At 55.9% G+C, this 27,049-nt stretch overlaps 3 protein-coding genes across 5 annotated transcripts; 2 read left to right on the forward strand and 1 right to left on the reverse strand.

Moving 5' to 3' along the window:
- The first annotated feature begins 1,509 nt into the window (after window positions 1-1,509).
- On the forward strand, window positions 1,510-3,475 carry PARS2 (prolyl-tRNA synthetase 2, mitochondrial). The gene is made up of 2 exons (XM_048946577.1): window positions 1,510-1,673; window positions 1,813-3,475. Exon 2 carries the CDS (start codon window positions 1,818-1,820, stop codon window positions 3,228-3,230), a length of 1,413 nt encoding a protein of 470 aa, XP_048802534.1. The 5' UTR covers window positions 1,510-1,673; window positions 1,813-1,817; the 3' UTR covers window positions 3,231-3,475.
- A 96-nt stretch (window positions 3,476-3,571) lies between these two features.
- TTC4 (tetratricopeptide repeat domain 4) lies at window positions 3,572-9,461 on the forward strand. Its single transcript, XM_048946578.1, has 10 exons — window positions 3,572-3,703; window positions 3,771-3,888; window positions 3,984-4,145; window positions 4,279-4,356; window positions 4,683-4,807; window positions 5,062-5,148; window positions 5,343-5,557; window positions 6,265-6,346; window positions 7,036-7,118; window positions 8,022-9,461. The coding sequence occupies exons 1-10, from the start codon at window positions 3,629-3,631 to the stop codon at window positions 8,119-8,121; spliced, it is 1,125 nt and encodes a 374-aa protein (XP_048802535.1). The 5' UTR covers window positions 3,572-3,628; the 3' UTR covers window positions 8,122-9,461.
- Window positions 9,462-10,790: 1,329 nt separating this feature from the next.
- ACOT11 (acyl-CoA thioesterase 11) lies at window positions 10,791-20,710 on the reverse strand. 3 transcript variants are annotated; one of them, XM_048946447.1, is made up of 17 exons: window positions 20,345-20,477; window positions 17,481-17,556; window positions 16,307-16,496; window positions 15,459-15,528; window positions 15,063-15,123; window positions 14,516-14,617; window positions 14,128-14,263; window positions 13,894-14,050; window positions 13,540-13,659; window positions 13,316-13,460; window positions 12,976-13,031; window positions 12,776-12,842; window positions 12,614-12,697; window positions 12,384-12,517; window positions 12,055-12,186; window positions 11,857-11,983; window positions 10,791-11,774 (listed from the first exon to the last, which is right to left on the reverse strand). In XM_048946447.1, exons 1-17 carry the CDS (start codon window positions 20,365-20,367, stop codon window positions 11,619-11,621), a joined length of 1,836 nt encoding a protein of 611 aa, XP_048802404.1. In that variant the 5' UTR covers window positions 20,368-20,477; the 3' UTR covers window positions 10,791-11,618. The 3 variants fall into 3 exon arrangements, with proteins under 3 accessions (XP_048802404.1, XP_048802406.1, XP_048802405.1); XM_048946449.1 differs by lacking the exons at window positions 17,481-17,556; window positions 20,345-20,477 and adding an exon at window positions 20,484-20,710 and having other exon boundaries at window positions 10,794-11,774; XM_048946448.1 differs by lacking the exon at window positions 17,481-17,556 and having other exon boundaries at window positions 10,794-11,774; window positions 20,345-20,454.
- Between the last annotated feature and the right edge of the window lie 6,339 nt (window positions 20,711-27,049).

The raw sequence follows: 27,049 nt of genomic DNA on the forward strand, positions 1-27,049 counted from the left end.
GCTGTCTGACACACATTCAGATCTGCAGACACGCAGAGCTGGCGGCTGTTTCCCAGCTGCTCTGTGATGGTGGCAGCCTATGCCACCTCTTCTCCCTGGAGGAGCAATCCCAAGGAGCACAGGAGGTTCTAGGATGAGCCCTGCAATTACCATTTTATTGGACATAAAAACATCACCCTGGAGTTGTAAATTACAGAAGCTTCACAGGAAGGAATGGAAGCACTCAGGAAGTTCAGCCAGACAGATGTGCAAGGCAGCACTACTCACAGACCCTCCCAGCTGTGTAAGATCATGGCCAGGGTCAGCCAGGATGTAGCCAGTGTGACAGGGCGAGGGCTGAAACCTCATTTTGATCCCTCTCAGCACAGCTGGAAAAGATAAAAGAGTGCAGACAGCCTCCCAGGCACCGAGCCTCCAAGCTTAGCTCCTCATCCAGCACTGTCTGTTGGTTTAATGAGAGATATCAGCTTTCCCTGCAGATCTTGTCTCTCGTATAGCCTCAAACCCTCCCACTTAAAACACTGCCCTGCAAATCAATCCAAGATGTTTTGCCTCTTTGATCCGCTCAGCAGGCAGTAAGTCATTGACAGAAACACATTTTGCTTCAGCAGCTCCAGCAGGCGATGGAAACAGGGCAGGACCATTTTCTTGCCCTGCAGCAGGACCTGCACACCACCAGCACAGGGCATCCTGCAGGACCTGCAGCTCAACTGCTGTGTATCCCAGACTGTGTGTGCACTGATACTGGATTGCAGCGGGGAGCACACCGAGGGAAACATCACCAAGATAAGAGTGCAGGTGCTCTGGGAGGGAAGCACCATCCTGGAGCCAGAAACCTGCAGCCAGACTCTGGCTCAGAGCTGCCGAGCAGCTTCCCTGGGTCTCTCCGGGCAGTGCTTGCAGTTCATGCTTTTAGCGGCTGCAGTGCTCCTGACTCAGAAACATCAACAGTGAGCCCTTTAATCTGTTTATCTTTCCCATTTCCTCATATAAATCGCAGTGCACATTAGTGCATGTTCCTCATCACAGAAGAATTATGAAGATTTCCCCAAATCTCGTTTTTAAATAAAAAGAAAAGCTTATTCTTACTTCTTTATATTTAAAAAGGGATAACTTAAGCCCCCATAAAACCAGGCTCAGCAAAGTGACATCTCCCCTGGCGGAGTGCTCTTTGCAGACGGTGCATCCTCCAGCTCCAGCTCCGGCCTCCAGCTCCCATGGTCTTGCAGAGCGTGAGCTGAGGTCGGACAGAGACCAGATCCTGACAGAAGAGGCCCACAGCAGCGTGAAGGGGCTTCTCCGTGCCCGAGTACAAACGCAGGCGCAGTGCAGGCGGGCTTCTCGCTTGACGGCGGCTGCCCACAGACAGCCATCGGCCCCCAGCCCTGCAGCAGGACCCCAACCGCACAGCCTGCGGCGCGGCCTCCGCACAGCAGGCGGCGCTGATGAGCAGCCATAGAGTCAGCGGCACGTTCTGCTTCCGGGAAGGAAGACGGTGCGGTGTATCACGTGACTTGGGCGGTGCGGACGGTGCGGGCTCTGCCGGCGCGCGCGGCTGGGCCGCGGGGTGCGCGCGTGCACGTGCAGAGCGCGTGTCCGCGCGCGCTCACGCGGTGCCTGTGTTCACGTGGGGGGCAGTACCTGCAGGCAGGTGCTGCCCAGCCTGGGGGCTGGTAAGAATCGGTGCTGGGGCTGCAGTGCCACCCAGCACGGAGCAGCACGTGGCAGCGGTGCACCCTTTTTGTCGCTACCAGCGCTCTGAGCTGCAGCACCTTGCGTGTAACTCCTTGTTTTGCTGCTTCCTCCCTACAGGCGGGATGCTGGGCTTGCTGCGGATGGGGCTCCCTGTGCTCAGAGCAGCAGCAGGACCGCAACTGCAGGCCCGCAGCTCCCAGCACGACGCTTCAGCTCATGTCCGCCTATTGCTCTCACAGCTCTTCCAGCCTCTGAACCTGCAGGTGGGTGGTGTGGCAGGATGCGAGGGCCAGGCGGCAGAGCTGAGCTGCCGCAGCCACCGGCTGATGCTGCAGGGTGGCCTCATCCACCCCGCCAGCCCCGGCTGCTACCACCTCCTGCCACCTGCCGTGCGTTCCATGGAGAAGCTGATCCGCCTGATCGACGGCGCCATGCGGAACATCGGCGGGCAGAAGGTGAACATGCCCAGCCTGAGCTCTGCTGAGCTGTGGCGGGCCAGCGGGCGCTGGGAGCAGATGGGGCCAGAGCTGTTCCGCTTGGCTGACCGGCACGGCAAGGAGTACTGCCTGGGCCCCACGCATGAAGAGGCTGTCACTGAACTGGTGGCCGCACATAGCAATCTGTCCTACAGGCAGCTCCCACTGCGCCTCTACCAAGTGACCAGAAAGTTCCGGGATGAGCCCAAGCCCCGCCTTGGCTTGCTGCGTAGCAGGGAGTTCTACATGAAGGACATGTACACCTTTGATGCCTCAGAGGAGGCAGCACGTCACACCTATGAGCTGGTGTGCAGAGCCTACTGCAGCCTTTTCAAGCGCCTGGGCCTGCGCTGCGTCCAAGTGCGGGCAGCCACTGGCACCATTGGTGGCACTGCATCCCATGAGTTCCAGCTGCCGGCTGACATCGGCGAGGACAGGTTGGTGCTGTGCCCTGCTGGGCATTTCGCAGCTAACGTGGAGATGATGGATGAAGAGCAAACAGCGTGCCCTACATGTGGAGAAAAACTCATCCAGAGCAGAGGGATCGAAGTGGGGCACACATTTTATCTGGGCACCAAGTATTCCTCTGTCCACAACGCCATCTTCTACACCCCTGAGAACAAGCTCCAGCTAGCAGAAATGGGCTGCTATGGTCTGGGTGTCACTCGCATCCTGGCAGCATCCATTGAGGTGCTGTCTACAGAGGACAGCATCCGCTGGCCGAGCCTCATTGCACCCTACCAGGCGTGCTTCATCCCCCCCAAGAAAGGCAGCAAGGAGGAGCAGGGAGCTGTGGTGCTGGAGCAGCTCTATGATGATGTGGCTGAAGCTCTGCCTGGCCTGGTGGGCGATGTGGTGCTGGATGATAGGACGCAGATGACAATTGGCAAAAGGCTGAAAGATGCCAACAAGCTGGGGTACCCTTATGTGGTGATAGCCGGGAAGAGAGCTTGCGAGGACCCCCCGGTCTTTGAGGTTTGGGATCAGAGCTCTGGCACGGTTTTGTACCTCACCAAGGAAGGTGTCATAGAGTTACTGAGTAAAGTGCAACTCCCTTGAAATCCCCGCCTCCAAATCTTTGCAGCGCGGAGTGGGCCTGAACAGCGCGGTTCGTTGTTAAGGAGCTGCTTAACAGCAGTGCTGCGGGGCGAGGACGCGCCGGGTCAGCCCACGTTCCCTGTGGGGCTGTCCTCGTGGTTCATCATAGAGCAGTTAACGTTGGAACAGATAGCAGGTCCGCAGCCCACCAACCTCGTTCCTCTGCGGCAACCCCGCGATTTTGAACACCTGTAGGACGAGGGCAACCATTTGCAGCCCCATCCCTATTGCCGCACGCACGGGCGCCCCGCTCCCCACAGCGGGCAAAATGGCGGCGCGGAGCCGGAAGGGGGTGGGGCGTGGGCCGGAAGGGGGCGACACGAGGCCGGAAGTGGCGGGGCGGACGGGCTGGTAGCAGCATGGCGGATGCCGGGGAGAGAGGCGATGCGGTGCCGCGGTACCGGAACGGCTTCCATCCCGACACGTGGGAGCAGGTGAGGCGACGACGGGGCCGGGCGGGCGTTACGGCTGGCGGTGCGGGCTGACGCGGTGTGCCCGCAGGAGCTGGAGGCCATCCCTATGTTTATGAAGAGCTGCCCTGCCGAGATCGACGCGTCGCGGCAGCCCGCCCTGGCCTGCCTGCAGTCCCTGCTGTTCGACGAGGAGAAGGAGCCCGCAGGTGGGCGGCGGGGCGGCGGGTGCACCCACAACCCTGAGGGTGGGTTTTACCGGAGCCGCGCAGCCCACCTCACGCCGCGCCTCCCCGCCCCGCAGAGCTAGCCGCCATGTACAAGAACGAAGGGAACGCGTACTTCGGGGAGAAGGACTACGGCAGGGCCGTGCGGGCCTACAGCGAGGGGCTGCGGCAGCGCTTCGGAGACGTGGAACTACGAGCCGTGCTGCTGTCCAACAGGGCGGCCGCGCACTGCCGCCTGGGTGAGCCCCCGCCCGCTGTCCCTCCTTTGCCGAACGGGCCGGTGATGTAGTTCTCGTGTTTTGCCGCCTGTGGGACCCAGTTGTACCTGAAATGTGCAATCCAGGCTTCTGAGCTGCTTTCCTTTGCCCGCAGGTAACTACCGCTCTGCTCTCACTGATGCAACCCAAGCAAGGAAGCTGAAGCCTGACCACCTCAAAGCCATTGTGAGGGGTAAGAGCAGTGCACAATGGCCACAGAGCCACCTCCTCTTGCCCCAGCTCTGCTATCCTGTGCCCAGCCTTGGCTGTGGGCACCTCCAAGGGTGGGGTACCATAGGCTGTACCACTCTGCTGATGCCATGGCTGCAGAAATGCTTCAGATTCTCTCCCAGCTTATTAGACCTACTGGCAGTCTGTAGCTCAACACAACCCCACAGTGCAACAGAGTGTATTGCTTTAGAAGGCACCAGAATTAACACTGACTTTATAACCACTGCCTTGTGTAAAAGCTCTGTGCCAGCTCCAATACCAGGCGCTTAAAAGCCTTAATCCTTCCAGGAGCTCTCTGTCACATGGAGCTAAAGAACTACTCTGAAGCCATAGCGTGGTGTGAGGAGGGCTTGCGAATAGATTCAAAAGAGAAAAAGCTTCTGGAAGTGAGATCTAAAGCTGACAAATTAAAGGTAAATGTTACAGCAGACTGGCATGCTTGTTGCAGGAGTGATATGTGCTGCTTACTGTCAACTTAGAAACACGTTGGTCGGAGAGTTCTCTGTTCAGGTTTCTGCATAATATAATTTCGGTTCCACATAATAATGTTGTTGAGATGTGCAGAGAAAACAGCTGGGGCCTTCCTGGAGCCTCCACTTGTCAGCAGAGTAGTGCTGGGCCTTGGCTTTCTATGCATGACTGTGATACAACTCTTTGTTACATGCAGCGAGTTGAGGAGAGGGATGCAAGAAAGGCAAAGGCGATGGCGAAGAAAGAACAGAATCAAAAGGAGCGTTTGCTTGCAGCAATAAAGGTGGGTCTGTGAGGGGACTTGTTTCGGTGGTGGTTCTTTTGGGGGATTGTAGGGGAAGGGAAAGGGACAAGGGGCTTGGGTTGAGGACTTGTTGAGCGTGGCTAGCTCTATCCTGAGCTCCCAGGGCTGTACCCCTTTTTAGGTAACAACTAATGCAAAACAAGAACTTACTTACTTTCCTTCCTCTCTCCTAGGAAAGAAATATCAAGCTGGTTGTTGAACCTTCAAGTGAAGAAGAAGAAATATCAGGTAGTCTGGCTGAGATATGTCTGAATGGTTTCCACTCTGACAGTGCCACAGGGGCAAAGGTGCACTTAGATGCTGATGGCAACCTAAACTGGCCTGTTCTCTTCCTGTACCCTGAGCATGAACAAACAGACTTCATCGAGGCTTTTCATGAGAACTCCAGGTAAATGCACTATCTGCAGCATTCTTTCATGAAGGAAAAGTTTGAGTGAGTTAGAACAGCTGGTAGGGGAAATGCTGTCATTACCAGTGAAGTAGCTCCAGATTTCTAATCTCATAGCTGGCCAAACAAGGTTAAAACAACTTGGAATTTGTAATATGTTTGTAGGCACAGATCCACCCACAACTTTGCAATTAAAAATGACAGTGCAAACAGATGAATAAAGCTGTAGTTCTTAGATAGTATTTTTAAGTATGTCTTTCCATTTTCACATTGTTTGGTGGTGAATTCTCAAAACTAATTGACCAGCTCTCCTGCAGTACCAAAATAAACAGCCAGCTGACACACAGATGTGTTCTGAGCACTGATGTGGTGAAGCGTGGCATTGCTGAGACCATGCAGATGAAAAATCAATTGTGAAAGAAATGCACAGTGCTCGCTTTTACACCTTCTGTATTGTGAAAATGGAAATTAAAAACAACTTGCTGTTGCACTGTTCAAGTTTAAAACCATTGGTATGAGTTGTAATAGGGTATGGTCTCATTGAGAAAGCAGTGAGTTTAAAGAGAAGAAGCTATTTGTTTTTACAGTGATCTAAATCTATTTTCAAGTCTATTGCCTAATTTGCTGATGTATTTTTACTGTCTTTCATGTGCCAATTGTACAGATCAGGCTGAATGCTAAGCTAAAATGTGTGTTCTGGCTTTTAGGTTTATCGATCATTTAATGGTGATGTTTGCTGAGTTACCTCCTTGGGATTTAGAAAGAAAGTACCTTCCCAGCAATCTCCAGGTGAGAAACTGGACTTCTGTTTGAGTGTGTTGATCTGTGAAATGTTGCTTGGTTGGTTTTGGTGTTTGTTTTTTGTTTTTTCTCTGAAGTGAGACTAAGTATGTGTGTGTATGAAAGCAATAGCATAATTACCTGTTCACCACCCATGGCTGTGAAATAGTGGTTTGGAGAGCTACATTCACTTGTCAGCACGTCTGGAAAATGTTCAGTTTACATAGGCAGAGCTTGTGAACAAAAATGAAAGTACTTTCTATCATACACAGCGTGTGTGAAATAGAAGGTATTTGCAGATACTGTTAGGAAATCAGGAATCAAAAGAATAACTGAGATTTAGGCCAGGGAGCTGGTACACTGTACATACAGAAGTGTAGATGGTGCTGTCTCATTTTCCACCTCAGTGTGGCATGCACTGGGCAGCCTGCAGTGCAGCAAGCAGTCAGGTACTAAAGGACCATGTCTGTGGCAGAAATTGTGTGCCTGCTGCCACCGCTGTCAGAAAGCAAGCTGGTTTATGCCAGAAAGGCTTCGAATATATATAGAGGACTGCACTGCTTAAATTAGTGTCTGATGCAGTCAGTTCAAAGTAGAGAAACTTGTGAAACCTCTGTGAGATGTGTGCTGTGCTCTTACTGGACTTAGCAGTTTGTCTTCATATGGCTTAAGCATGTAACTCTCCCAAATTTCCTCAGCTCTATTTTGAAGATGAAGAAAGAGCAGAAATGTATGAGCTGAACCCAGCACACACATTGCTACAAGTGCTGCAGCACCAAAGGTGAGGCTCTACCTGCATGTCTCTTGTAAGAGTAGACTTTGGGCTTTAAGTGCAGTTTTTTTCTTCTGGTTTAATAGCACTTGCTCTATGGGGGGCAGGTGTAGAGCACCAGGGCCACATGGTTTTTGTGCCTGCTTTGGTGATTAGTGTTCCTTCCCTCCCCAAAAAAATGCACAACTCTCCAGGAGTAGGTGGAGGTGGGAGGGAAATGGGACTACACACAAGCAGCAGCACTAGAGGGGCTGTTTTATACCCATCTAAACAGTGCTACTTATAAAAAGGCAGCAGCAGTGTGTAAAGAGAGCGTGTTGAAGGTTAACAATGCTCTCACTGTTAATAGTGCTGTGTGAGCAGTCCCCAGCACAGCATGCAGCGCAGTTTCGGTCTCTGAAATTGACTTTCAAGTACTGTGCCATTGTTTAGAGAAAAGAGTCTGCTGTTGAGAAACCAAAAAAAAGTATTGTAGAGCTGGTGCTGTTAACTTGCAGCAGCTTGTAGCTGGCTGGGGATGCCTGCAGCACAGCTCCAGCAGAATGGTCTGTCACAGGGGGAGCAGAGCTCAAGCTCTGCTGCTGTGGACTGTCTGAACTGGCACTCCATAAAACTCAGCAGTGTGCATAAGCCCTCAGATTTTTCAAGCTGTAAGGGCACTTGCAAAAGAAACCTCTTTCCAGGGACAGAACAACAGCTCTCTATTTTAATTAGGGGTGGTTATTGGGAGAATCATTGATTCATAACGCTGCTCCTTGGTTAAGGGTAGCCCTGGCTCTGAAAGGCTCTGCTGATCATCAAAAGCAGCCTGTCGTCCTTCTGGAGGTCAGGCTGTGCTGTGCTGGGCAAAAGCTGCTTGCATGATGCTTGGCCAGGCAGAGGGAAGCTAGAGGACTCTCTTTAATCTTGCAGGTATTTTGTAAAGGCGGGGACTCCGACAGTGCTGGCTTTTGTGAAGAGTTCTCCCTTCTCTAAGAAGTATTTCAGTGGCAAGAAGGTGCATCGGCTGTAATGAGCAAGAAGGAACCGAGGAATCATGTGCAAGGGCTTGCTGTTTTATCTCGGCTGCAGACAGCAAACTTCTGCTTGCACAGAAATGCCTTGCACGCTTCAGGGGAGAAATAGTCTTGGCACACACAGAAACTTCCAGCAAAGAAGCGTAGAAGGAGAATGAAGGGCTTACAAGAGGGGATTATTTGTTTAAATAGAAATCCAGCTGGCTTGCAGAAGGTCTCCTCTATGACAGGCTGCATGGGGCTTTGAAATAAACCTGAAACAGTGCCAGACATTGGCTGCAGCTGAAGCAACAGCAGCTGGGAATGTACTTACCTGTGAAAAATCGCTGATTTCCTGCGAGGAGGGCTGTAGTTGCCAGGGTTTAATAGCAGTGCTCTGGGGTGAGTTACCTGCCTGCTGCCACGAGCTGAGTGCAGCTGGGCTCCTGCATGGGCCATTGCAGCTCTGAGGATTAGCAGCAGCTGGTTTTCACTGCTCAGAGCTGCTGCTGGCCAGGGGAGAGCAGAGCTCTTTGTCTGGAGCAGCGTGTTTTACTGACTCTTTTGCTACCTATATAAACTGGAGCTAGACATGTCTATTTTAAGCAGGCTGATTCCTGTCTAATAAATGAGGTGATCCTTTCTTCTCACCATATGAAATACTGAAAGTGAATTCTGACAGTAATTCTGAGCTCGAACATAACAGTTTTATCCATCCGGTTAACTTGTAGTGCCAACATACAGCATCATCTGTGCTTCTGTAGGAGCTTGTAATTAAAAATAATTCTAACTCTAATTTCTTTCTCCCTGAGCTGCCCTGGTGAGCAGTGGCTGCAGTCTTAAGAACAGTAAGTGCACAGAGCAACAGAAAAGCTCTTCAGCCATAAAAACTTCTGCTTACAGCATGGAGGATTATTCTCTGTCCAGTGCTGCGTTCAGGCAGCTCTAAAAAAGTAAACAGAATTCCATGTTGCTATTTCTGAGTTACTGCACTGTGCACAAATATAGTAAAAAATATCAACAGGGTTGCTTTGCAGCCACACTCACAAGGTAGGGAGGTGGGCAGTCAGTAGGACAGACTTGGCTCAGTGCAGGTCAAGCAGCAGTGTTGCAGAGCAAGGATACGGTATGGGATGAGCTGGTGGCACACGTGCAGGACTTGCACCCAGCCTGACCTCCTGTGGCTGCCTTCCATGGGGTGCATGGCTGTCATGGCATTGGAGATGGCCTGTCCAAACTCTTGCATGTTCAGCATGGAGGCAGCAATGAAAAAAAAGATGGTGATGATCTACAAGAGGAAGAGAGCCTGCTGTAAGCAGCTGCTGTGTGTGGTTTCTTCCCCCACCCCTCTTACATGCAAAGCTTGCTGAAGTCTGGATGCTAATTGCTTGCTTTTAACCAAAGCCACATGTGGACCTCAGCACTGTTTACAAGCCAGCCCCAGCGGGGCAGAATGAAGTGGGACTCAGTGGAGGAAGGGATTGGGGCTGGGGCAGCCAGTTGGCATGTGACAGCAGGGGCTGCCTTGCAGGCAAAGCCAACAGTATCCTGGGCTGTATCCTGGGCTGTATCCAGAGCAGCATGGCCAGCAGGTCAGGGGAGTGATCCCACCCCTCTGCTCTGCCCTTCTGAAGCCTCATCTGGAGTACTGCATCCAGATACGGAGTCCTCAGTGCATGGGAGACATGGACATGTTCAAGTGCATCCAGAAAAGGAATGCAAAAATGATCCAAGAGATGGAACACCTCTCCTATGAGGACAGGCTGAGAGCTGGGGCTGTGCAGTCTGGAGAAGGCTACAGGAAGACCTGAGAGCAGCCTGTGAGTATCTAATGGGAGGCTGTAAGAAGAAAGGAGACAGACTCTTTAGCAGGGCATGCTGTGGTAGGACAAGGGGAAATGGTTTCAGACTAAAACTGGGGAGATGCCCCATCCCAAGGGCATCCAAGGTGAGGCTGGATGGGGCTCTCAGCACCTGATGGAGCTGTGGGTGTCTCTGTTCATTGCAGGGAGTGGGACCAGATGGTCTTTAATGACTCCGATTCTACCTGGGCTGTTTCCTCTTTGCTGAACAGCTCAGGGGTGATATGTGGTGAATGCCTTTGGGCACAAGTGAGAGGCAACCGCCCATCATCAACCCTAGGGGGCAGAGCACCTCCCAGGCCAAGTGCAAGGACCTACCAGCCACAGAGCTCACACAGATCTGCACTCCCCAGGAGGTGGGCAGGAAGACCAGCTGCAGCAGTTGACAGCATTGGAAGGCTCTGCATTGCTCAGCACTGTGTTCTGGTTGGGGCTGGGTCCTTCTGTGTCAGCCAAGCCACCCCCCAGCTCGGTGCTGAGCTGGAATTACTGCTCAATTCAGCTGCAACATCATGGCCAAAAATCACCGTTCCTGCAGTCACCCAGGTGGGGACCTCTCTGGGGAATCCTGCTCTGGCTCCTGCACCCCAAAACCTCCACCCCAAGCATTAAAAAGTACAGTGCTTTGGGAGGGAGAGAGGTCAGTCAAAGTTCAGCATTGGGGTGAATACATCACTGTGTGCGCTTAATCAAGCAGCAGCCATTCCTGCAGATAAGTTGGAAGTATGGCTCGCGTCCTGGTGATAAAGAGGCAGGATTGCCCTGAGTTTTGGGAGATAAGGAGTCACTGTAAAAACTGAGTGTTTTGTGCCATGTTTAGCTTGAAACAGCTTTATCTGGTAGTGATAAGAGGGCAGGGGAGGTGGAGGCTCACAGGGGATGACTATAATTCAAGGTACGGTACAGATCTAACTGCCAGGGCAGCAGCACCACAGCCCCCAAAGCAGACCTTCAGGCAGGTAAAGGTTTTTCCTTCTGATGCACTTTTATTGCCACTCCTTCCACGCAGAGCTGTAGTCAGGAGCAGGACTGCAGGGCAGTGTGATGGGATTGGGGTCTCAGCCCAGTGTGGGCATCCCATCAGCATCTTGGGTTGGGAACCCAAATCAGTGAATGTGAGGCAGGGACATGGTGGCAGCCAACCTTCTTGCAGGAACAGAGAAAACCTGACAGCCCCGCTGTGGGTGCACAAGCAGCCCATTTCCCACCCTGCAGGTGCATCTCCCCCTGCTCTGGGTGAGAGCCAAGGGGCAGTGTGGTCGTGCCCCAGCCCTGCCCTGCAGCCTGGGGCAGTGGAGCAGCACATCCCACAGCACAGACCCTATCCACACCACTACAAAAAAGTTTCTCTCATTAAGAAACAACTAAAAAAAATCAGTATTAGGAAGAGTTGGGATTGTACAAAGAATCAAGTAGCATTAGTTGAACTAAAATTCAAGTCCTACTCAGCAGCTTATAAAATTAGGGGAAAAAAGAGGACTGGAAGTATCAGTATGAAGATGGTGCATCCCTGTGACACCCCTCTGTCCCCATCTCACTGACCTTGCTCAGGCCAAAGCCCCAGCAAGGCACAGCCTGAGTGCCACCACTCTGTCCCCACACCCCTCTTTGCAAGACCACGTCTGTCCATGGGTAACAGCAAAGCCCCAGGCCTAGAGGTCCTGCAGCAGTGCAATAAGGTCATCCTTGTTCTTCAACAGGAACTTCTCACAGGCCTTGAAGGTGGCACAGAAGTTGGAGGACAGCCCCACCACGTTGGTGGTGACATAGTTGAGGTACCCGGGCGTCGCCTGGTTGTAGTAAGCCACCTGTGATGAGCAGGAGACGGGTGTCACGGCTGGGCATGAGGCTGAACACCCCAGCAGTGCACAGCATGGCCACAGCCCTCACCTTGCTCATCTCCTCTGACTCCGGCCACACGCAGAAGCCAGAGCAGAGCGTCTCACCCCGTGTGTAGTTGGTGCTGGCAGGGTGCGTGGGCAGCGTCACCGACCGAAAGGCCACCACGTAGGGGTCCCTGGCAGGGGACAGCAGGGTGAGCGGGGTGCAGCCCGGGGGGTGGGGACAGAGACATCACCTACTGCTTACCCTCTGCTGCAGGGTTTCCGCCGGGAGGCCAGGATGACAAAGTCCTGCGGCTTGTTCTCAGAGCTGAGTGCCTGGCTCAGCACGTGGTAGATGGCATCATCCTCATCCACCTGCTGCACCAGCTCGGCACTCCTGCGGGTGGGAGAGAGAACGGCAATGGGCGGTGAGAGCTGCTGTGCACAGAGTGCCATCAACCCCAGGGATGGGAACACACTGTTCAAGGCATGCAGACAGCTCTGGGGTGAGATGTTAGGCCCCAGGGCAGCCCAAAGGGTGTGCTTTTGGAAAGGGGCGGGCGTCTGCTCCCACGCCATCCCGGCAGCACTCACTCATAGTGGCTGTCCCACTCGTGCCGGCGCCGCAGGTCGGAGAGCAGGGAGAAGGCCTGGCTGGCTGAGATGTTCACTGACATCTCAATGCGGAAAGAGAGGAACTTGTCCTCCTCTAGCGTGTAGATCTGCACCTTGGGGAGCACAAACATAGTATGGCTGGGACGTGCATGGGACCCAGCATGCCTGCACTCTTGGCACAGCTCAGAGTACTTGGGTCAGTGCTGTACCTTCTCCTTCTCCCTGGCCAGCACCCAGTTGGCTTTGGCTACGAGTGTCTTCAGCGCAGAGACGTTGTTGTAGCTCAGGTACACCTGTGACAGAGCAGCATATCAGGGCCAGGGGTATCTCCAAAACACAGGCAGGAGGCAGTGCCACCTGCAGGCACACACCTTATTGCTTTGGTCCCAGGGTACAGACAGCGGCACCTCCGTCTGCTTACAGGAGACAACGTATTTCCTGCAGGAAAGAGTTTTCCTTACAGCAGGGCAAAAGCTGGGGAGTCCCTGCTCCCCAGTGCCAAGCAAGAAGATTCCCATTTCTTCCCATCTCCCATTTCCCCCCTCCATCCCGGTATCCCACTTGCTCTCACCGGTCCAGCCGAATCTTCTTCCTAGCACTGGCTTCTCTGTACCGCCTTTCTCCATCCTGATAAATGGGAAAAGCACACCAGGTTAATGGAAAAGGAGGAAAAAAATATATATTTTGTAGAGTGGGTAAAACATTCAGCAGCAAAGGGCTGAAAGGTGAAGCCCTGTGCTCCAGAGATTAACCGGGAGCTATTTCAGTGTGCTGGGAGCAGGCAAAGAGCCCATCAGCTGATGTCAGTGCCTCTCTGGTAGCAGCACTGTGATCAAGGGATGGATGTTAGCTGTGTGCCACTGCAGCAGCGACATGGGGACATGGGATTACAGGGGGACTGCTGTCCTTACCCCCGGCTGGGGCACGACCATGGGCAGCGTGCGGGGCCGGCCCTCCTCATCCAGCACCACGAAGGTCATGAAGGCACTGTTGATGTGCCTCCGGCTGACAGACATCTCCTGGTCATAGGCCTCGGTGCAGACCCCCACCTCCATGCTGGGTGGGGGGGGAAAGAAGAAGGGGTGAGGCATGGGGAGCCATGAGAAAGACTAGAGGTGCTGCCACCAGCACTCACCTGTTCTTGAAGGAGTTGTTGACGATGGCCTTGAGCACCAGGCGGTCCCCGACCTGCGACGGCCCGCGGAAGTGGAACATCTCGATGGCACGCAGTGTGGGGTGGGCATGGCACAGCCGGCTGCAGGGCAGGTGTCACTCCATGCACCATCCCCATCACAGCCAGAGCCAGGGGACCCTTGTGGGAGCTGTGCCTGTCCTTCCCTAGCACCACTGTGTGCATGTGGGACTGCCAACTCCCAGTGCCATCCCTGCGTGCCGGTCCCTGTCACTCCACCGTCTCCAGAAGGCCCCCACCACCCAGCTGTGGTCCAGCCCACCCACCCGCCCCGATGCCCCTTCCCCCTGCAGGCACCTGGCTGCAATGGTGGCCACATTCTCCATCCAGGCCATGATCTGCCCACCAAAGGTGTTGCCTTGGTGGTTGGCGTGCGGCGGCAGCACCAGCTCCACGCTCTCCACTCGCGTCTTCTCAGCCGGCACCACCGCACTGCCATCCCTTGTCTCCATCTCTGCCAGGGAGCACGGGGCTCAGTGCCACGGCCACCCCCACCCCTGACCCCACACCTCCCTTGTGGACATGCAGTACCGGTGTTACTGGTGTTGCGGGTGAGGAGGTCCTTGAGGGTGTCCTTGTGCACCAGCCGCATCCGACGGCGCTCGGCAGCAATGCTGTGCTCAATCTTCTCCTCCTCTGTCTGCGGGGTCAGCGGCTTCAGCTTCACCTAGGTGTGGGTGATGGATGGGGTGGGCCCTGTGTAGGGTTCCAAGGGGTGGCATGCATCCCAAGTCACACGCAGAGCTACGCAAGCTCTGCATGCTTGGCTGAGTTGATTGTGTTGAGGGAAATGACTCTTCCTGCTTGCCCATGTCCCCACGGCTCGGGAAAATTTAGGCACAGCCCCACCTGCCCCCAGCCCCTATTGCAGAGGTGGTTTCCTGCAGGTTGGGCACGGGGCTCACTGCACAGCACTTACCTTGGTGCCCAGGGGACCCTGCGCCACGAAGGTGGCATAAGCCTTGCAGATGCTGCAGTGCTTCCCGCTGCGCAGGTCCTCGTAGCTCACCTGGATGCCCACCTGACAGAGGGCACAGCACAGGGCCTCTGAGCCACATGTATGGGTGGCAGGGACTGATGTTCAGCCAGCACCACCAGCACAAAGCAGGAAGTTTTTGCAAGCCCGTGAAGGGGTTCCTCACCCCAAATATTTCCTCCTGAGAAAGGAGGGGGCTGAAAGCAGCGGGTGAAGCACAGTGATGCCCAGCGTAGTTTGGGATCTTGAAACCAAGCACAGGAGAAAGGGAACAGTTTGGTGCCCAAGCAGCAGCAGGTGCATGTGTAAAGGCAGCATCACCCCAGGCTGAGCCAGAGTGAGCAGAACAGACAGCACAGCCCCCAAGCCACAGAACAGAGCAGTATGCAGGTATTCTGCAGGTGGCCACAGCACAGAGGGTGCAGCTGGCAGGGACAGCAACATGCCAAGGGTGGACACAGGGGGCAAAGCATGGTTGCAGCACACAGACCTCCATGCTGGAGTTGAAGGCTCGGTTCACTTTGGCTTTGATGTTAACGACTTGTCCAACGCTGGAAAACATAGAGAGGAGAAGGGACAAGAGGTGAGCGGAGGGCGAGGTCCCACAAGTGTGCAGAGCACATGCTCCAGTGCTGAGCAGCTCCTTGCTGAGGTGCCAAACGAGCAAATGTGCCTTACTGGCAATAGCAACAGAAAACGGGATGGCCACAGGGTCCCTGCACCCTGAACAGCACCTCACCAGGGGCAGATGTGCCCAGGACCTGGCAGCCAGCTGGGCTGGCAGCAGGGCACTGGAAGGCATATGGGTAGGAAAGCTCCAGCACAGCGCAGCTCTGCCTCAGCCCCACACCCAGCCAAGAGAGAGGGCAGAAAGTGGCACCTTTACCTAATGGTGTGCTCAAAATAGATGTCATCCATCGAGGCAGTGACGCACGGGCAGCCAGCATGTCTCTCAGCTGAGAAGGAACAGCAAACAGCGTCAGCAGCCTGCAGCCTGCAGCAGCATACGGAGCTGCCAGCCCAATGTTCGGGGTGATAACAACCTCAAAACCCTGCTCCCGTCTCTGCCCTTTTCCCATCTGTGCCCACTAAGAGCAGCATTTTTGGTTTCCCCACCTCTGTTCTGCAGACATTTTGCCCAGGGTTCACCCCTGGGGCAGCTCCTGACCACATCACCCTCAATGTCTGCCCTGCCCTGATGATGCTTTCTCAGCAATGCACAACAACTGATACCATCTATCCCTACACAGCAACTACTGTAAAGCCAGCTGCTGGCTTAGCTTCCCCTCTAGACTACAAAAGCATCTCCAAACTGCAGAATTGCCCCCGTTTCCTGGTCTCATTGGTGTGGGTTTGGCTGCACGGAGGCCACAGGGAGGGCAGTGGTTAGGGGGAAGCAGACACAGACCAAGAAGCTGTGTGCAGCAGAGCCACCTCCCCCTGTCCTGCTGCTGGCTGCTCCATTACTCAGCAGAATGGCACGGCGCCCAGCTGCCGTCAGCTCTGTGGGCAGCAGGCAGGGAATGGCACGCTGCTGCCCGCAATCAGCCCCACATCTCCCCACCCCAGCCCTCTCCCTCCACCCCTGCTGTCCGCATGAGACGATGCCATTGCTTGTTGCTTTCCTTTCCATCACCAAACGCTGCTGCAAGCATCCTCAACCAGCACATTTTCCTCCCCATGCAGGACAAGCTCCCCAAACTGATGTGCTACAAATGCCCAGGCACAGCTTACCCGAAAGGCAAGCAGCCGTGTCGATCCACTTGAGCAGCTGCCCGGCGCTGAGCTCCCCATGCTGATTGCTGTGGCAGGGCAGAACCAGTTGGCTCATCTGCACCTCGGTGGGGTTGTGGCCACCCATGGCCCCCGCAGCCTCCTCCTGCTGCTCCCCTGTGTCCTGGGTGCACGGCGGTGAGGTCGAGCCCTGTGGGAAGAGGGGAGGGATACGGTTCATTACCCAGCCTGATTAGCAAACATGCCTGTGGGATGGGATCATGGGGACCACGATGCTTGGAACCCCATCGTTTGCTTTTCCCATCCCAAATGTTGGTGCCGCAGAGGGCACCTGCTCCTCAGCTCTGTACAAATAGGAGAAACATCTCCCAGGAGACGAGGAAACCTTGCTTGGCAGGGCAGGATGCTCCAGCAGTGCACCGCTGGGGAGAGAAGAATAAAATGTTATGAATGCAGGGGTCAGCACTGTTCCTGCCCGGCCCCTGGCTCACCAGGCACAGAGTGGTGTTTTAGAAGGACCGTGATTGTGGCTGTGCTGTCAGGAGAGAAGATTCAGTATGGAGTGGGCCGTGTTACACAAGGGCTGAACTCAGTGCACCCTGTGAGTAATTGAGGAGCCATGAGAGCAGTCTGGGCTTCATTACAGCGCTTCCTTCCGCTTTCTGCTCTAACAATGTCCCCCATTTATAGCACTTGTTGCGAGATCCCACTCGCAGCAGCTTCTTTCCCCTCTGCTTCTCTCCAGCTGCCTTTGTAAATGCTTTATTCTCAGAACACAGCCTTCCCTCCTACCCTAGGCTCACCGAACACCACTTCGCTTCTCAGAATAGCATTTTCCATCACTGGTCTAACAGGAGCCTTCTGTTTCCATAGCTACTGGTACAAAGCATCCCAGGAACGGCACAAACCTCGGGTTATCGAAGGCAGCGAGTGAGCCCTAAGGAAGGGGCACCCGTCCCAGCAGCCTCGAGCCCCCCACAAACCCCCCGGGTGTCCACAGCACAAGGACACAGCTATTTCTGGAAGGCAGCAGGCTCTGGGGCGTGAGCCAGCACTACGCAGAGCTCCAAAGCTTTCTGCAGCACAGTTATGATCTCAGTGGCTGGGGACGTTAATAGGGACGGGGCACTGCATGCCGGCAGCCCCAGGGTTATTGGCACAGCACACTGGGTACCTGGAGGCCATTGCAACAGAAACTCAGGATGTCTTCAGGGACTACAATGTTCCCTTTGACCATTTTTAAAAGACACCTGGAAAGGAGAAGAGCAGCTAGGGTTAAAAGAGGGATGGCAGAACGTGGGGACGTTGCCATAAAGGGGGATACGAGGCAGTACAGAGAGACCCAAGTGCTGGAGCGCTCTGCATTGGGATGCACACAACCATTTGGTTTGGGAAGAGCTGGCTAAATCCATGTGTAGGAACACAGCAGCGTGGGGAGGAAGCTGCCAGCACCTTGTAAACAGACAAAAGGTGACGGCAGGGCTCAGCACAGAGCACTCGCAGGGTGGCCCTGGCCGCAGTCAACCCCACAGCTCACCCCAGAGGGACAGGGAGAGCTGGAGCCCAGCCCTGTTCTCTAACACAGCATCCAGCATGACGGCTGCGGGTCTAAAGCCCAAGGGCAGAGCCAGGTCCCAAGCCTGCCATTCCACAGGGGTCAGCCTGAGGATTTTCCACACTGTTACATGTGACAGAGGGCTGTGCTTGGAGGTGCGGACATCACAGTGACACCAGTGCAGTCACAAGACCCGAGGAGCATGCCCTTGGCACTGGAGGGGCTCACACTGTGCCTGGCTGCCAGCGGGGCAGCAAATGGGAAGCTCCCATCCCTGCCACACCTCTGCCTGGCGCAGGGCCTGGAATGAAGCACTGCAGGCACTGGGAACACCTGGTGTGGTGGTGGCATTGCAAGGGATGAGAACAAATTTTTTCCAATATCCATGCCTGATTGATGTCTCCACTCCAGCAGTGCCTTGCTTTGCTTTAACCAAGCCCCACATCTCCGGATTGCAGCTGAACCTTGGGAGCTTGCTTATGGCTCACCTCTTGCAAGCAAGAGCACAGCACAAGAGTCCATCTGCTCCTAGCAAGCAGCCTTTGCTCCCCAGGTTTGGTTTGTTGCAGGCAGTGGTGGGGGTGGCCCCATCCCGCCCCACAGCCATGGTACCAATGTCAAGGACACATGGTCCAGCACGTGCCTTGGAAACCCAAAGCCTGTGCTCCCCAACTGCACTCGTGTCACCTCGTTTGTTCCAACATGAGCAGGAGAGGAAAAGAATTACAAAGAGCCACCTGCTTTGCATCCCTCAATTGTTTTGGATGTGGGCACACACTTGCTACCCTGGAACACATGGGGAAGGGGAGTGCCCAACCACACTACTCACAGCACACTGGAGACCTGCAGCCATTCAGACCGAGGGTATTTATAGAGAATTCGGTTATTGAAACTAAGCAAGCAAGTGTCTGTCCTCATTAAAATCTTCCATCTTACTCAGCTGTCAAATGTTTAAAGCTGTTGACTGATGCAGCCCCCAGGTCACCATGGCAACAAGATGTATCACCCAGGCGATGATGCTCTTACTCTGTCACCCCTCCAGTGACCCACTTCTACCAAAAAAATAAAGTTTGCATTACAAAAAGAAAAACCCTTTGGAAGAATATTTCTCTTGCCTCCTGCTGCACTCGCAAAGCCAAGCTGAGTTGAACTGGGAGCAATTGATCGAGAGAGGAAAAGAGAGATGCTTTTTCATTTTCCTTTTGCGTGGATCCTCAAGTCCTTGAGCCCCAGGAACATGGTGTTTGGCTGAGCCACCCCCAAAAAGCAGGTTGATGCTGGGGGACTATGGTGCTGGGTCCTGGCAGGGCAGAGTGTAGCCATGGACACACTGAGCCTCCAGTGCCCACTCTCACTGACTCAGATGAGCATTCCCCAAAGCCCAGCCCAGATTTCCCCTATCCATCTTTGCTCTCTCTTTCCCGCTCCATTCCCTTGACGCATCCTGACCCATTCCTGGGAATCTTGAAAGAAAAAAGCGGGGGGAAGGAAAGCAGCAACAATGAAGTTCTCTGGGGAGGATTATTGGTGTGTAATTGAGCAATATCCATGGTAACGAGCAAATCAGCACGCATTGAAAAATTAACCTGACCTACTTTGGGAAATCCCACCACCTCAACAGGGCAGTGGGAGAGGTGAGCCTGGCGGTGGAAGAGGCTGTGCCCACGTTGGGACAGACAGCACAGTGCGGACAGGGAACAGCCAGATACATGCAAGAGTTTTTTGGGGAACACATTTCATGCCCTCCACTGGGGTTTCACAGAGCAGAACAAGGTATCAAGCCCGGAAAGCATAACCTGGATGCCTTTGCTGAGGGCTGTATGCTTGCAGCCATGAGAAACTTTTGGTGCTGCGAGCATAGCTGGGACCCTCCGTCCTCATCCTCCTCCCATGGCTCCTGTACATCCCCAGGGCTATGGGCAACGAGGCCAGCATGGGAACAAAGTCCTCTGAATGCTTAGTGGGGGACAAAGGTCCCCAGCACTGCTGCCACCAGCCCAGACAGGGAGCAGAGCTGTGTGTGCCCCTGTAGGTGCCAGCAGCGCAGGGGACAGACTGCACAAACATGGGGACATCCAACAGCACTGCCCAGAGCAGATGCCCACCTGCTCCCATGGCTTCCTTGGGGAAGAGACCACCAGGACTGCTGTGGTCAAGACCCCAATGGCTGAGACCACCACAGTCAGGACCATCCCCATGAGGACCATCACAGCTGGGCTCACTATGGTCCATAGCACCGCAGTGTCGAGCTGCCACACAATCCACCTGCCCACACTGCCCACTTTTCCTGAGTATTTGTCTACTTTTAAGCACAAGGAGTCTTGGTTCACCCCAAACTCCCCCCCAGATCACTGCCCCAAACCTCTCCCAACACCGATCCAGTCAGATCAGGCACTGCTCCCACGCCTGCCGCGCCAGCTCCGTGGTCCCACTCGCATGCCACTGTCCCCACGTCGCCCCCTGGGCATCCCCTCTGCCCTCACCTCAGCCAGAAGAAGCTGAGCATTTGCAGCGTGTCGTGGCGGCGGCAGAAGGAAGAGGAGGAGGAAGAGCAGGAGGAGGAGGAAGAATGCAAGGAGGAGGAGGAGGAGAGGGAGGGAGAAGGAGGAGGGGTGCGGACACCTGCGTGCAGCTCGGGGCTCGGCGGCAGCGGGCAGCCCTGCGTCCTTGGGAAGCAGCCAGAGCTCAGCCCTTCATCACAGCGCAATTCTTAAGGTCGTGCTCTCAGCCCGGAGCTGCTGCGCACGAAGCGGCCCCGATGGGGATGGTACAAAAAGTTACCAATACAAGGAAAGAAATGCAAATCGCCGTGTCACCGCCCGTTGGCTCTTGGGGAGACGTTGTTCCGTTTGCGTTTTGTTTGCGTGTTTTTAGCAGGGAACATTTGGTAATCGAGGTACGAGGCACTGATCAAAGCTCCTCACACGCTGCGGCTGGAAAGGCAGGAGTGAAATAACGCGAGGAATTCAGCAGGAAGCAGGGCCTGGAGATTAGCAACGAGCTGGGAGCAACGCAGGGCAGGCGGAGCGCTGCTGCCGGGCTCGGGGCCGCGAGGTGCGGGGCGAGGCGGCTTTCGGGGCTCAGCCCGCACCCAGCTCCCTCCGAAAAGCCGCCCATCCCAGCACAATTAGCGCCATGCTGTAATTACAGCTCACAGCCGTGGCCCTGCAGGGTGCGTCCAGCCGGCACCGCACGCCCGTCCCTCGCAGACCCTCGGTGCGCGGCGCCTAGCGAGTGGATAATTAGCTAAACGAATTAATTGACATCCCTCCTTGTAATTAGCAAGCGGTTACAAGCAGCTATTCTCTTTGGGACGAGGGAAATTTCGCAGGGATTGGTGTTAAAATACTGTAAAATCGTTAAGAGTAAATAACGAGGGCCGCGCGTAGAGGCGGAGGCAGGGCACGAAGCTGCGGCCGCGCTGCTTAATTACTCCGTTAATTACTGCGCGGTGACAAAGCTGGGGGACCCAGTGGCCTGGGCGAGGCACGGCACCGCAGCAGGGTGAGGTGAGGATGGGACGAGCCGGCGGCATCCCGCACGCCGAGCCTCCCTGCGCGCGGCCCCCGCCTCTCCTCGCCCCGCAGCCGCTCCTGCTCGCCCCGCGGGCCGAGGACCCGCAGCGCGCTGTTCCACCTCTCGCCGCCAGAGGGCGCCATTGTTCCGAGCGGCGGCGCGGCCTCCCCCCTCCTTCCCCGCGGCGCGGCGCGGCGTGGCGCCCGCCCAGGCGCGGCCTTCCGGCGGCTGCGGCCCGCCTGCGGGGCCGGGGCGGGGGTGGGGGCCGGGCGGCTCCGGCCCCCGCGAGCCTCGGGGAGGCGGGGCCGGAGCGGGCGCTCGGCCCAATCAGAACGCGGCGGTTTCAAGAGGCCCCTTCCGCGCCCCGCTCCGCCCCGTGCGGCGCCGCGCTGCGGGCGGGCGGCCCCGGGGGAGCGCGGGCGGCCGGGAGCGGGCGGGGAGCGACGTGCGCCGATGTGCGCCGATGTGCGCCGCTGTGCACGGAGCGACGGGCAGCGCAGCGCTCCCGGAGCCGTGCCTCGCTGCCGGGCTCTGCCGGCGGGGGCATCCCCCGTTCCCTCCTACAAAGAACGCTTCTGGGTTGGCGATGCGGAGCAGTTGGCGGTGCCCGCGCGTTAGTTCCGTGCTGCCGGGCTCCTGCAGGCGCACGCACACGGGGAAAGCCCTCGGCCGTTCCCTGCTGGCAGGAGAAATGTGGCTGCCTCTGAGCTGAGGCGGTGCTGTCAGGCAGGGAGGTGGGGTGTCCCTCCCGGCCCCAGAGATTTGCGCATCGTTCCCCATCCGAAGCCCCAGGTTGGCCTCTGCCGTCCTTCCCGCTTCACACCGATCCACACCGCTGTTCTCCAGGCCCCGGGGTCAGGGCGGGCCCGGCAGCGTTCAGAGCCAACGCAGCGCCGGGCTGAGGGCTGGGTGCTGCACGGCGGATGGCGGCAGCCCCGGCCGGAGGCAATAAAACACCGGGAATGATGCAGCAAAACAGGCTGGAGCTGCGTGGCAAAATAAATCATCCCACGCGGAGGAGGTGGTTTTCTGCCCTGCCTTTCGCGTTGGCCAACAAAGCCCTGCTGGGCGGTGAGGGTCTGGCTGGATGCAGCCCTGCACGGTGCCCCTCGCTGTGCTGGGAGCTCGTTGCCATCTCCTCCCACCTCCCTCGCCTTCACCTTGGAGCAAGCAGCTCGCCGAGCTGCCAGCAGTGATAAAATGGCTGTGCCCCGAATTTATGGAGTTTATCTGTGAATAACTCTTGGAGGTGACGCTACCATGGAGCCGGGGAGGAGGGGAGCTTTGTTTTGGGATACGCCGTGCTGACAGCCCAGCCCCAGCGTGTGCCCCCAGTGCTCCTTGTCCGCTGTGCCCTCAGCTCACAGGGACAGAGCAGCCCCTGCCCAGCTCCCTGCTGACACGCTGAGGGCTTGTTTCCTATCCTCAGCGTGTTTACGAGGAGCTCCATCGCTTTGGCACATCACAGCAGCCCCCGCGGAGCACATTTAGCACCCTGGGATTGCTGCTTCTCACCGCGTGTGCCTGTGCTGTGCTGCAGTGAGCCCTGGGGACAAGCAGGCACCGAGCAGCACCCGGGCTGGGGGAAGCACCATGCTGGAGCCCCCCCTCCACGCTGCCGCAGTGACATCCATCACAAGTTTCCAAGCCTCATCTAATTTTGGAGGCCTTCAGCAAATCCAGGCACTGTTGCTGCCAAACGAGGCTGCCAATGTTTCCCTGGGAAGACGGCTTTGCTCTGAAGGACCCTTCTGGATGGTTTTGCTTTTAATAGCGGGATGGAACCAGGCAGCATCGCTGTGGGATGGCCCGGCTGCGGGGCGAGCCTTCCATTTATCACCATCAGCCATGAAAACTGGGAGATTTGGACCATGCAGCGATGGCTCCAGGAAAAAGAATGGGATAGAGGGGCTGAGGGAAACCAGAGGCAGTGAGGTCGGCGTGCCGGGAGGTGCGAGGGTGCTTGAAATCCAACCGCTTCTGCAGCTACCCAGCGTCAGGAAAATGAAGCTGAAGTGTGAAAAATGAAAGTGAAAAGATAGGAACCAACCCACGGCTATTTATTCTAAAAATACTGACCTAAATACTTAAGTGCACATATAAAAGTAGATGTCTTTTCTTATTCCCTTTATGGACTCCCCTGCTTTGGTTCTAGTTTTGCTCAGAAATCAGAGGGATGGGCTTCTCGGGGGCACCCACCCCATTCCCTCTCTGCTTTGCCATATGCCCCAAGCCCACCCAGGGCCCCATATCAGGCGGGGATACCCACAGGTGGCTGATAAGGGAGCAGGGAGTGATACGGCCCCAGGGTGAGGAGCAGTGCTGGGGTGACTCTACAGAGCTTATACAGACTCGTCTGCAGGGAGAAAAGGAGCTGCTGGGTCCGTTCCTTGCCTCAGCCAGCAGATCTTCCCTGCCCTCTTTGCTTTTTTATATGGAAAACTAAATGCACCATAAAGAGCTTAAAAATGAGCAGTTTGGGGCTGTGGCTCTGGCCTGGAGTTACCTGCCTGGGTGCTGGGTTGCGTAGGGAGGGGATGCTTAATTGCAACACATTGCTGGAAGGGAAATGCATGCCTTCTGTGTGTGCTTGTCTGCACGGAGGGGAAGCTGCAGTCTCAGACCCCAGGAGCAGCGGGGGAGCCGGGGAGCCTGGGTCCTTCAGCGTGCTGAGCACAGGTATGGCAGGGAGGGAGTCAGTGCTGCTGGGGAGGGCTGCTGCATTTTGCATTCACAGCCCATCTATTTTGCAATAACCTCAGTGTGATGTTCCCACGTAGGCAAGCCTAAGCTAGCATAGATAATGAAATGGGTTAAAGGAGACAGGAGGAGGGAGAGAAGAGGAGCCAGCAAGTCGTAGTAAATCAGGGAGAGAACAGGGTTACTTGAACTCAAGGACTCAGCAGGATGAGTTTGGTTAATGCCAAGAGGCTCCATGTTCCCATCCCCATTGCCACCAGCAGCACGTCCAGCAGACAGCCCCCATCCTGGCTGCAGGGGGGCTTGCAGAGATGATGAAGGTTCTGGGGATCCCAAAACTGCTGCCAACCAGGCTGGGTATGCAGCAGGCTCTGCTCAGTGGAGCAGCACAGGCCAGCAGCTCATGGATGCTGGGGGACCCGGACACTGAGGCTCCCCCACCTTTGGCACAGGTTTAGAAGCAGTCCAAACAAGCTAATTAAATTCTGCTCTGCTTAATCAGAGCCATTGAACAGCAGTCAGAAGAAATTAATCCCGTGTTTTATTAGATGCTGTTTGAAGTTGCATTTGGCACCTCATCCTCAGTTCTCATCTCCTTCTGGGGAAGGAAGAAGGACATCTGCAGGGAAGAGCGAGGGTGCAGCAGATGGCAGCGGGGATGATTCAGGGCCTTGAGGAAGGAGCTGCACCTCCAGCAGCACTCCTGGGGGGACGAGGCACCTCTCCCTGCATCCCACCGCCTCCCCCCACCACAAGGCCACAAAACAGGCAGGGCTCCCAAAAATACGTGTTCCTCCACATTGCACGCTAATGGCTCCGTGCCATAGGTCCCACTGCAATTAAAGCCCGCGGAGCGTTAATATGCATCATGGTGAGGCCACTCTTCCCACAGCTACTCCCTCCCAAACCTGCCCGTCCTGCTGCGCATCCCTGCCCACAGCAGCCTGCCCACGGGGATCCCACCCAGCCTGGGCTCAGCCTGCGGCAGCACTCACACCTCACCCTTGCTGTGCCAGGGGCTGCTGCCTTTGGCCCTTTGGTTGCCCAGCAGCATTTTCTCCTGCCTTGGAGCTGAGCAGAACGGGGCCCTTTCGGTGCCTGCCTGGCAGGTATTGCGGGATGCAGAGAGGGAGGCACCCAGCTCTGTGAGCCGTCACGCAGGAGAGCTTCAGGCAGGTGGTTATTGGTTTGAGTTTTTAATGAATTCTGGTGCCTTCACTGCCAGAAATCCAAGGAAAACCCAGCAGAGAGAAACCTGAGCTGAGGACATTACCTCTCCAAGCCCTGGGAGCACTCAGGAGGCTCGCAACGCCCTCCCATGACTCGAGCAGTCTGTGCTGCTGGCCGCAGGTGTTGGGATTTCTGATTATAAAATTTCTTGTCCTAACCTGTGTTCAAACTTTGCAGAGCCATTTAATTGCCTTCTGCGGTGGTGAAGATATGAAATTAGCCTCCCTTCTGATCTTGAGCTAAGTTGGTCCAAAGCACTGTCTTATAATTTGCTCAAATCGTTTCACCATCGGGTGGTGGAAGACACAAGGCTGGGGCTGCAGGGAGCGGTGGAGTTCACACAGGATGAGAATTCCACCCTCACTGTCCTGCAGTCATGCTCCTGGGTTCACTTGCATAGGAATGGCAATATTTAGACTTGGTGCCACTTGCAGGAAGCTTTCAATCAACTGCTCTCCATCTCCCCTAGCAACAGCTGAGAAACAGAGCTGGTCCGGGGGATGGGGGAGAAGCTGAGGCAGGGGCAGCACCAGGAAGACGCCTGTCCCCATCCATCCTCTGCTGTCCCCATGCTGGGGACATCCTCCCTGACCTCCTCTCCAGGCTGGGTACCTGCAGACCGACCTTTGGGATGCATCAAAGGAGGGGCAGATCCCAACTCCTATTGAATTTCTCATCCCCAGTGACCTGAGGGGCAGGAGAAAGAAGGGAACTGGTTTTTGTCTGCTCAGTATCTCAGACGATCAATGAGTTAAAGGGAAATAAACTCTTGATGAGGAGCGAATGTAGAGCTTGATGTGCTGCAAAATGTGAGGAGCAGAGAAGCAGCTGTCGCCATTCCACTTTATCTGCGTGGGGCAGGGAAGGGACGATGGTGCGGGCACAGAAAGGCCCTTTATTTCATTTGTTCCTGGCCAAGAGCACAGCGCAGATCACCCTGGGGACACCAGCATTTTCCTCCTCCGTGCAAAATGTGCTGAATACGAGGGTATTATTTTTAACGGGGATATTTAGCTCCTCTTTACCCTCGTGTAGGCGGTTTGCCCTCCACGGCCTCAATCCCAGGAGAGGCTCCCGGTCACCGCCCAGCCCATAAGAACAGCAGAGGAGCAGCGGGCTGCGAAGGCTCTGGAGGCACGAGGTCTGTGCCTCGCCGTGACCCGATGCTCAGCCCGGCCTTGCCGCAGGAGCGCTCGGCACAAAGCCAGGCTCCGCTCGCTCCTTCCACGCAGGACCCGACGACTCGCAGCCTGACACTTTCCGATCTGCACTGCGGTCAGCTCTTTCCAAGCGAGCCGGGCCCTGCCCGCACAGCTCCGGATGGCCACGAGTGTTCCCACGGCAGCAGCTCTGCCTGGCGCTGCCGCTCCTCCTGCAGCCCACAGCTCCCACAGACGGCCCCGCTCCGGCCGCGCAGCTGCAGGACCAGGCTCAGCGCCCGCGTCTGAACCGTTAGCGTTTCATTACTCGGCAGCCCTCCGTCCCCACTGTTTTTTTGCCGGTCCCTTTGGCAAAGCGCAGCGGTGGCAGAGGTGAGGCCGGGGTGGGAAGAGCTTTTTGAAGCCCTGTTTTTTTGCGCCGCTCCAACATCTGTTCCCGTGGAAACTGCAGCCGGAGGCGGTGCGGGAGCGGGGCTCGGTGCGGGGCCGCGCAGGGCAGTGATCACACAGCACAGCGCTCAGCGCCGGGCCGAGGAGCTCCGCAGGGCTCCAGGTGGGACAAGGCGGGGAGCGCAGCTCAGG

Source organism: Lagopus muta, chromosome 5, assembly GCF_023343835.1.
Source record: "Lagopus muta isolate bLagMut1 chromosome 5, bLagMut1 primary, whole genome shotgun sequence".
Taxonomy (NCBI): Eukaryota; Metazoa; Chordata; class Aves; order Galliformes; family Phasianidae; genus Lagopus; species Lagopus muta.